The sequence below is a fragment of the Thamnophis sirtalis genome, unplaced genomic scaffold (assembly GCF_051295495.1).
Source record: "Thamnophis sirtalis isolate CommonGarterSnake01/CBP01778 unplaced genomic scaffold, rThaSir2_p1.2 scaffold_13, whole genome shotgun sequence".
Taxonomy (NCBI): Eukaryota; Metazoa; Chordata; class Lepidosauria; order Squamata; family Natricidae; genus Thamnophis; species Thamnophis sirtalis.
The window spans coordinates 30,734,422-30,745,047 of NW_028261393.1; the positions used below are offsets into that span (position 1 = coordinate 30,734,422).

The window sequence follows — 10,626 nt, forward strand, 5'->3', positions numbered from 1 at the left end:
GTTAGAGGAACCCAAACAAGAAGTTGAAATATCTTTCCCAAGGGGAAGATATTTAAGCCCAAACCTGGGCTGCAGAAACCTGGATGAGCAGCAGAAGCTTTTCAGTTGCTGCTATCAGCATTTACTGCAATAGGCCCAGCCTTGGATGAGGTTGAACCATCTCCACCCAGCAAGACTGTCTGTGAAATGAGTCAAGATGGCTCTCATCACTGTGTGATTGGAGGTTCTGCCTCCAATGTGCCATATTTGCAACACTTATAAAAGGGGAGGGCTCCAACTGGACATTGGGACTATTTTGATGGACACCCCCACCCAGCTCCCTATCCTTGGAACTCATCAAACTCATCAGTGGTCCCTGGCTGTCTGCCTAGTCCTCCCAGAAACTAACTGACTAGCCGCAGGGGCTAATAGAGCCCCTGGCCCTATTGACTCTCTTACCAATCCCTGCAGCCAGCAGCAGCTCCAAAGGGAGGGAAGAGCAGGATCCAAGCATCTCCATCTATCCAAAAGAACATACCCAAAGGCTGCTTTTCTGGTGTGCCTTCTTTGGGGCTGGGCTGCTTCTATGTCAGGCTTTGGATATCCGTGTATGTGTGCGTGCATGTGCTGTCTGCTCCACCTTGTGTCCACTGTATGTCGCAGCTGCTGGGTCGCTTCAAGTATCTTGCCAGTTTCCCTTCCGCCTCTTCCATCTGCCATGGAATGAGCCTATTTCCCTACTAGAAAATGTGGCCCCAGGGGTGAGGTACAGTGGGAGTCTTTTCAGGGTACCTTATGCTGCTCTTCTGCTGCCTGCAGCCACCAGGCTTATTGGGTCTGGGGAGGGGTGGGTTGGAGAGGCAGGTCAAGAAATGGAGGCCCTTGCCAAAGGGTGGGTCTTCTTGTCCAGCCACTTGGTACTTCTGACCCTTAACTGCACTACTGCTGAAATTGCTGTTAATTTTACTATCAATGGTACAATTTCAGTAGAAGACCTTATTGGAATCTTCCTGCCATGGATATTGTTTAATTTATTCTGGAGTGTTTCCCTGGAAAATTCATCCACATTTAAGTAACATGAAGAACTAGAAGCTTCAGACCGAGGGCTTTCTTCCTCCCCTCAAGAGCAGCTAATCGGGCCCTTTTTGTTCTAATGTCATTTTCTTGTTGTGCCAACCAGCTGCTGTGGTTCCAGTTGATGCAAAAAGACAAATGGCACCATTAGCCTCAGCTGCAGTTTGCATCTTTCATGATGAAAAGAAAAAATGAAAGCTGGTTTTCCTGAAACAGAAAGCGCAGCACATGGTTTCTTGCCATGTGCAAACACACCCATCTCACCTGGGAAATATGGATATGTTGACCTTCGTCATGCAAGGAAATGGAAAACTCAGATTGAAAAAGGTTGCACCTCATTGCTAAAGGAGTAAAAAATTCAAAGTAAACAGGTAATTATGGGAAATTAAAAGGCGGATCTGTTGTAAAAAATGCATGAATTTTATAGAAAGAAAAATTCTGTACAAAAGAAATCTCTAACAGTTTTACAGATCTGGACACATAATAGACTTGGACTGATACTAGAAAAGTATCCTGGTTTTCATCCAGAGCGAAGTGAAGCTGGGCTTGGGCTTCTCCTGTTATCCGGTATTCCCACCCAGCGTCTGCTTGCGGCCACTTTCAGATGAATTCACCACAATCAGAGATGATGACTTTTTGCTTTGGTTTCCCGTCTTTGCTGCCTTGAGCCTTCGGAGGAAGAGAGACATGAGATGTGGAAAGGAGAGAGGCAAAGCCAGGTGCCATTCACCCACAAAGGCTCACCCTCACCTCAATCTGTCGCATCACATCCATTCCTTCAGTAACCTCTCCGAAGACCACATGTTTCCCGTCCAGCCAGTCAGTCTTGTCGCAAGTGATAAAAAACTGGGAGCCATTAGTGTTGGGACCAGAATTGGCCATGGAGAGCAAACCTGGAGAGACACATGGACATTGTGTCCCCCACCACTTTGCAACGCCTCCCGGAGGCAGGGCTGCTCGGCACTTGATCCATGCAGAAGTGAAGGATGAAAGGAAGAGGACTTGGTGTCCTTGGCACGTTGGGATAACAGACGCGGCAGCACCCCACTTGGACTGGGGTGCCAAGCACCTGGATGACCCACTTTTTCAGCTGCCCTGCCATACTCTACCTGGCGCTGTGTGCTTCAGAATAAAGTTTTCATCATCAAACTTCTTCCCATAGATAGACTTCCCACCGGTACCGTTGTGGTTGGTGAAATCTCCAGCCTGGCACATGAACTGGGGGATAATTCGGTGAAAGCTGCTTCCCTTAAATCCGAAGCCTTTCTCGTGCGTGCAAAGACAGCGGAAATTCTCTGCAAATTAGAGGCCAAGTTGGGCAATGAAGCAACAGACATGGCAAAGGGGAAGAGTGGTGTTTTAACAGGTGGTGCTTGTTAGAATATCATCCCACTTAAAAATGGGGTCAGGGCAACAGTTAAAAATCAGTTACAATTGGTGTAATCTCTGTTATTACTGTTACTTTCTTGAATTCCAATTGTTTCAACTGCTGCCATGGGATCCAGAGGGCAGCACCACATCTCAACTCCAGCCTTCCCCTGCTTAAATGCATTGTATCTTTGTTTCAAGTTTGATCTTTCTGCCTCAATCTTTAGCTCTATCTTCTAAGGGCTTGGTCCAGTAAAAGAGTTATGAACATACAGGTGATAAATTACAATTTGTGGCATTTAATGAAGTAATTCTAATTGAAAATCATACATTTTTGCAGCAGTAATTCTACAAAATGACTATACACTATGCACTTAAAGCTCCAAGCTACTGCACTCGTATTTTAAAAACCTTCAAGCATCCAACATGTACAGAAATGGAGAAAAATGTGCTGAACAATCACTTCAACACAAATCCTGTAAATTTAGAAAAGAAGCAAGGAAAGCCACATCCTTTGGTCTTTATCAAGTTGCAAAAAATATTGCTACAAGTCTGGGACAGATCAGAACTCTTAGAACAGAAACAATTTTGAGGTTTTCACCACAAGACTAGGCTTAGGAAATTTTGTGATGAAAACAAAACTCTTAAAAGTGAAAATCTGTGCTTTTAAGCGGGCTCACTTGTGGCACAGAAACAGAGGAACTGGCATGCATTTGATGATGCAACCCTATTTCTTGATTTGCTGTCTTTGCCCTCTCCAGGAATGATGTGGCTTCCATTACACCATTATGACCAACACATCTGCCCAGCACAAGGAACAATTTTCTCCAACCTGGCAATCCCCAGACTACAACTCTTGAGCCAAGAGAATCTCCAGGCACGTTGGTCACACCAAAGCCAGTCCTGGAGAGGTCCAGGGTGAGGAAGGCTGTCACTGGAGAAAAGAGGTCTGAATTTTTCTGTCTCTTAACAACAGGACAGCCTGCCAAATTCTGGATAGTGACTTAGCACTGCAAGTTCCAATAACACAAGACCAACTTGAAAAAGGTTCCCATCAAGCACAATGGATTCCTTTGCTGCTTACCAGTGGTCATCGGGACAATATCTGACCGCAAGAGAATATGCAATCGACCTGCAGGTTTATTTCCAATCTTGATGTCCATGTAAACCTGGGGGTTGGTCCTGGATTTTTTCACTGGTGGTTCCCCCTAAAAGAAGAGAAACAGAACGTCTTCCATGATTTTGGAAGATGGCTATCTATGAGCCGTCCTCCTCCTTCATCTGCTTGAAAGAAGGCATCTGAGAAGGGGATGAGATGAGAACCAGTGTTGCAATGGCTACACAGCTAAATAACGGATTGGAAAGATCCAAATTCAATTCCAGTTGTTAAATTAGTGGGCGACTCTGGAGAGGTCACTCTCCTTGGCTCCCCCCTTGCTCCAGAGTCGCTGGCTGGAAAATATATGCCATTTTTGCATCTGGAAAAAATGCAGAATAACGCTAAATGCTGCAACCACATGCTCATGTACAACCATGGAGGCTTTGCAGACGAAATTTGTGCCCATCTCACAGAAGCCCACATTTATGCAAACTTATTATGAGTAGCTCCCAAAAAGGTCTTAAGAGGAGCTGAGCATCTTGGGAGACCGACATTACTTGGGGCCACGTGGCCTCTGTACCTCCTGAACCTCTGACTGGGCTGCCACTGCTCCCCCTTCTTCCAAATTCTCCTCAAGTGTCTTTCCCGAAAATTTCTTCAGCCAATCATCATCTGACCAGACTGTCATGGAAAAACAGAAAAGATTCAGGGAGTTTCAAATCTGAGCATCAAATCCACTTAAAAGCTGGAGGACTTCCCTCAAAACAAGCCTAAGGTCTAGGGGCCGGAGATCCCTTATGACCTTGAATTCTGCTGCTCACCTGGACGGGAGGAGCCTTCTTTGATCCTCATTGGCTTGGCCAGGTTGACACGGATAGTCCTCCCAAAGAGCTCAGATTCGTTCTAAATGGAGAAGGGAAGCAGGAGGGACGCCATTACTTTCGACTGGAGGCTTTTTAGAAGAGATTGCAGCCCTTATCCAGAACGGTATAGGGCTGTGATGACAAACCCATGGCATACGTGCTTTCTCTGTGAGCACATGTGCCATCGCCAACTGCTCTTCCGGGTTCTGTCACAGGCGGGCCAGCTGCTCTCTTCTGGGTTCCAGCGCTCTGGTGTGTGCATGTGCTCCAGTTTTGTCACTCGGTGCCGAAAAGCTTAACCATCACTGGTATAGGGTCTCCTGCTTGAGCAGGGGGTTGGACTAGAAGACCTCCAGGGTCCCTTCCAACTCGGTTTCTCTGTTTTGTTCTATTCCTCTTGCCAGGGAATTCAGCTCAGTATCAATGCTGTGTTCTGTGTCCTGCAACAATCTTCTTGAATCTTATTCCAGTGCATTAGCACCAATGGTGGGTTGCAGGCGGGTATGCCCAGGTATGGGCGTACTGGAGCCCACCCGGAGCACTGGATACCATTCCGGTACAGTGCTCCGGAGGGCCCATCCGCCTGCCCAAACTCCTTACCTGTCTTTTAAGGATTCTGCGCTTCCGTGCACGTGCATGGTGCGTACAGTGCCTGCGCGATGCTCTGCTGAGCAGCTGGAGCATCGCAGTGGCTCGTGGAAGCGTTAAGACGCATGCACGCACTGCGCACGTCCATGTGGATGCCACTAGCCCCGGAACCCACCACTGATTAGCACCCAGATTGATATAATCTGCCTCCACCACTTCAACTTCCCTCTGGCCCCATGGAAGGATCCCTTATGGGGGCAAAGAGACTTCTGCCCAACAAGTGGAAGCATTTAATCCTCCTGAAGCTGAAAGCAAAGAGTCACCAAGCCTTTTGTCTTCCATGGCTTCCTGAAAGGAGCTTTGGAAGCCAAGGAGAAAGACATGCTGTTTCTCACAAAACAAAGAAACAAACTGAGAAAGGCTCAGTTTCCTCTAATGATCTTAACCATTTGGGAAGAAAGAAAGAAAACCTTTCAAACTGCTGAAAAATGAAATAAAGATTTAAAGATAAACCTACCATGTTGTCAATAGCAGCTGCAGCATCCTAAAAAAAAAAAAAAAGCGGAATCATTTCAGGCAAAATGTTCCCTTACATCACTCTTCCTCCTTTGGTGTGGTCATGACAAGAAGTACTGCACTGAGAGAAATAATCTGGCCAAGAGATGGATGAAGCATGCAAACGGTCCTAGAAAACTTGCTAGGTCTACGGAAACCTTTTACCAAGCAAGCTTTCAATCCTCGCTGGTGCACTGCTTGAAATTTTGGTAGCAAAGAAACACACTAAAGTTTGAAGAATGCCAAAGGTGGAAGTGGTTGGAAACATTATTTTCCAGCTTGGAAGCACCTTCTCAAACTAGATCCCATTGGGAAAACTGGGCAAAATTGGCCTTCAGACATATCCATGCTCTGATAATTGAACAATGCAGTTTCCAGAGATGTCACCTGCCCAAATAGATTCCGTGCAATCCCTCCAAGAGTTCAGGGATTCACCCTCCCCACCCTCCCCCAAACAGGGGGAGAAAGGATGAAGAAACTTTGAAAATGCCCTTCCTGTCTCACCTCAGCCAGCTCAAATTCAATGAAAGCGAAGCCTCGATGTTTTTCTGCAGACACAAGAGAAACATCAAACATCAGCGTTTGAGGAAACAGGCCTCAATATTCATCTCGATATGGAGATCAACTGAAACTTTTTGGACTTTTCACAAAGAAAGATGGGTGTCTGAGGTGGGAAAAGTTGAGACAGCAGCTGCATTATTTTGACACTCCCACCTAGCTGTCCCCATCTCCTCGTCACCCCGCCTGTTACAAGGGCACAAGAGCAGTGCTGTGCTCCAACTAGTTTCTATCCTGGAGCATACACAAAGCCCAACCTGACTTTTACTCAGCCCAATCCAAGTTTCTACAATCTCCTTTCCAACCTCAATCAGAATAGAGCTGGAGGGGACCTTTGAGGTCTTCTAGTCCAAACCCCTGCTCAAACAGGATTCACACAAGTGACTATTTGATCTCTGCTTAAAAACCTCCAGTAATGAAGCACCCAGAGTTTCTGAAGGCAAACTGTTCTACTGGTTAATTGTCCACACTGTTAAGAAGTTTCTCCTTAATTCCAGGTTGCTTCTCTCCTTGGTTAGTCCCCTCAAATCCTGGCCTACTGCTATCATATCCCCCCTAGTCCTTCTTTTCTCTAGCTAGCCAAACCCAAATCTTCGTGTTTTTGTCTCCAGATCTATAACCATCTTAGTTGCTCTTCTTTGCACTTTTTGCAAAAGTCTCAACATTTGTTTTTTGTAATGTGGTGACCAAAACAGGTGTGGCCTTACTAAGGCTTTATAAAGCGGTTCTAATACTTCACGTGATTTTCTATGACATTCTATGCTTATACAGCCAAGGATTGTATTAGCTTTTTTGGCTACTGCTGCACACTGCTGGCTCCTGTTTAAGTGACTCCAAGGCCCCTCTCACAGTGACGTTTTTGAGTCAGCTTTCACCTAATCCAGGGGTCAGCATACTGTGGCTCTGGAGCCGCATGTGGCTCTTTCCTCCCTCTGCTGCGGCTCCGTCACCGGTTGGCACCACAATTTTGAGAGGAGCTTCCGGGGGGGAGGGGGAGAAGCGCAGTGCACCAGGAGAAGATTCTATGGCAAGGGAAGGGTTTTCCAGTTGTCTCCACAATTGATAGGGCTTTCGGTTATGACAGATAGAGGAAAAAGTATGCCGCGCTAGGAGATTCTATGGTAGGGAAACTGAACTTCCGGTCAGCTCCAGAATTGAACAGGGGGCTTCCAGTTAGGATCTTTGTGGCTCCCGGTGTTTTCTTTTCTGTGGCAAATGGGTCCAAATGGCTCTTTGAGTGTTTAAATTTGCCGACCCCTGGCCTAATCTGTACTTGTACTTTTGGTTTTTCCTGCCTAAGTGTAAAACCTGAAGAGTACTGGGCCTAGAACAATTTTTATTGTGATGGTTTAAATAGAAGCCTCCCAACACAATTGAAAGTGCAGCTCCAAGAAAATTAGCAAGTTTTTAAAGGACAACCCTAACCCTAACCCTTATGGATATTAACAAGGTTGAGGCAAGCTTGAGAAAAAGAGAAGCTTATAACTACTAAACAAGCATTCCAGAGAAGAAAAATATTTTATTCCATGAAGACAAGCTGGAACGAGTGACATAAACTTCAGTCAACTGGAATTAAGATGGATTTTCATCTGTTTCATGTTTGTAATTAAAAGTTTTAATCTAAAATTTGAAAATGTATTTTTTCCTTTATATACAATGCCTAAAGTTTGCAAAATATTAATGAAAATGTATTTCAACATAGCTATGTTAACAGGAAGTTAAAGAAAAAAACATGTATCAGCTTAAAAGGAAAAAAGGAAGACTAGGGGAGACATGATAGTAGTGTTCCAAAATCTCAGAGGCTGCCACAAACAAGAGGGAGTCAAACTATTCCCCAAGGCACCTGAGGGTAGAACAAGAAGCAATGGGGGGGAACTAATCAAGGAGAGAAGCAACTTAGAACTGAGGAGAAATTTCCTGACAGTGAGGACAACCAACCAGTGGAACAGCTTGCCACCAGATGTTATGCGTGCTCCATCACTGAAAATTGTTAAGAAGAGCCTGTCTGAGATGGCGTAGGCTGCAGGGGGTTGGACTTCTGTATTCTTCCAACCGGGGCAACGCCGAGGTCAGCCGGCTCTTAGCCCGGGGCGAAGCCTTTCTTTCTTCTGCCGTAGGGTGGAGGTTGGGGATGTCAGCGATCGAGCCCGCCCCCCGCCCCTCACCGGTCTCGTAGTCCAGCGGGATCTGGATGTCGGTGAGGTCTCCGAAGGGGATGAAGGCCGCGTGCAGCATCCGCTCGTCCACTTCCTCCGCCAGCCCACCTGCAAGAAGCCCGGCCAAGGCGATCAGGCCTGGCGTCTCCACCCCCCCACCCCCCGACAGCCCCCCCCCCCCGCCGCCGCCGCCGCTCACCTACGTACAGCACCCGTTTGCTGGAGGCCATCGCCGCAGCGCATGCCTCCCCAGGCGCTACTTCCGGGCGGCCGGGCCGCAACAGCGCCCCCAGAGGCGGGAGGAACCGGCGGCGGAGCAGCAGCCCAGGCATTTCCCCCCCGCCCCCGCCCCTCTGTGGCCGTGAGATCCACCGAACCAGCCGAGCCGCCACTTTGCGCCCTTCGGCCTCCTGGTTTCTGGGAGAGATCCGGATCGCAGGGTCGCCGCTCGTGGATCCCCCAGGCGGAGGCCGAAAGCGATTCCGGTCACCGTCTTTTGGCGGGGGAATTCTGGGAGCTGAAGTCCATGAAGTCTTAAAAGTCGCCCCTTTCGGCTGCCGACGCCCCTGCGGTAGCCGCTCAGATCGCCTTAGTCCGGCCCCAGGAGGCACACCTGGCAGCTCCATCGCCGGTGCAGGCATGCCCCTCTTCCGCCTTGCGAGCACCAGTCTGCCCCGGAGATCCGTTTGAATAGCGCCCATCCCCCTCTGCTGCTTCAGAGGAGGCTCCCTGCACGGCTGAGCTGTTCTTCAGGCTCTTGAATGCGATTCCACACACTTCTGGAGGAGAGCAAACCCCAGCTGTCCTTTGAGTCGGGTTCCCAAAGAATATAAACACAGAATCACAAGTCACATAATGTTTCCCCATCTCAGTGATGCAAGAGGGAAACAAATGCACAAGAATCCACCAATCCCTCTCTTTAATACACTTCATTTTTATCTTAAACAGGAAAGCACCATTTGGCTGGCTCTGTCTGTGACAGGATGGACGCTATTACTAGGCCCAAATTTGTCTTTCTAATCTTGTTTCCTGCTTAGAATTGCAGTTTGAGAACCATATATGGTAAGTTGCATGCATGCACAATGAATGTTACCTAATTTTCTGCAGATTTCACAACTGACACAGAGCATTTTAACCCAGATCATGATAAGCGTAGAACCATCCAGAGGTGGCACACAGTGCCCTCTCTGTAGGCACGCGCGTCATCGCCTCAGTTCAGCTCTGCCACGCATAGGTGCTCGCCTCCACCAGCCAGCTGGTCTTCAGGTCTCTGCCATGCATGCACGTGAGATAGGGCCCATGGGGGGGCATGTGCCAAGGGACCGCATGCGCATTGCATTTTGGGGATTCAGGCACGTGTGTGCATATTCACGCATGCTTTGAGCACTCGGTCTGGAAAAGGTTAGCCATCATTGACCTAGAACCTTCCTTTCTCCTTTAGAAGCCAACAAAAAAATGGGGAAATTAGGAGTAAAAGTATCCCATATAGTTCAAATTTTAATTGACATTTGCTACCACAGGTGACACCTGTCAAAGCAGCTGTGGAGGATTAGGTGCTCCCAGAGAGATAGAGGAGAGGCCTCTCAGCCTTTGCCGCTGCTAGTCAGCCACGGAAGGAAAGAGCTACACTTTCCAGCAGCAACAGCTTGAACCCCAACAGCAAATAAGGTGCAAGAGTATTTAGGCCTTTCATCTGATCTAACATCTTTTTTCTTTACTTAATTTAAAGAGACCGCCTCCTGCCGATTACCTCTCTCAGACCAATTAGATCGCACAGGTTAGGTCTCCTCCGGATTCCATCTGCCAGCCAATGTTGGCTGGTGACTCCCCGGGGGAGAGCCTTCTCTGTTGCAGCTCCGGCCCTCTGGAACGAGCTCCCTGTTGAGATCCGGACCCTTACTACACTCCAGGCCTTCTGCAAAGCCACCAAGTCCTGGCTGTTCCAGCAGGCTGGGGGGAGCTGAGAAGCATCTACCTCCACAGAAATTGTGAATGTTGGTTTTGTTTTTAATATGTTGTCTTTGTCTCGTTCCCCCCTTTCCCTTGTCTTTTGTGAGCCGCCCGGAGTCCTCCGGGAGTGGGCGGCATACAAGACAAACAAATAAATAAATAAATAAATAAATAAATAAATCTTCAATAAAGAGATTTACAAATCTTTTTTGTCAGATGACTGCACAGCAATTGAGAAAAAAAAGTTGAGAAATTACTAAATCAGAACATTATTCTATATATCTGTCACTCAGTTGTTTTTTTCTTCAGATTTTGTTTGTACCCAAGATCTTGGATCTAGTCAAAGGATTTGTATGCCAATTAGTATTTTCCTGACGTGTAGGGCAAATAACACTGGAGTATTTTTACACTTTTCTCACAAACCTGCTAAAATGGC

At 47.4% G+C, this 10,626-nt stretch overlaps 1 protein-coding gene across 1 annotated transcript; it reads right to left on the reverse strand.

Annotated features, from left to right (window-relative positions):
• Window positions 1-1,452: 1,452 nt before the first annotated feature.
• PPIE (peptidylprolyl isomerase E) lies at window positions 1,453-9,243 on the reverse strand. The gene is made up of 10 exons (XM_014072841.2): window positions 8,440-9,243; window positions 8,250-8,348; window positions 6,031-6,074; window positions 5,489-5,515; window positions 4,342-4,423; window positions 4,101-4,201; window positions 3,506-3,629; window positions 2,163-2,348; window positions 1,804-1,946; window positions 1,453-1,722 (listed from the first exon to the last, which is right to left on the reverse strand). Exons 1-10 carry the CDS (start codon window positions 8,939-8,941, stop codon window positions 1,654-1,656), a joined length of 1,377 nt encoding a protein of 458 aa, XP_013928316.2. The 5' UTR covers window positions 8,942-9,243; the 3' UTR covers window positions 1,453-1,653.
• Window positions 9,244-10,626: the final 1,383 nt, after the last annotated feature.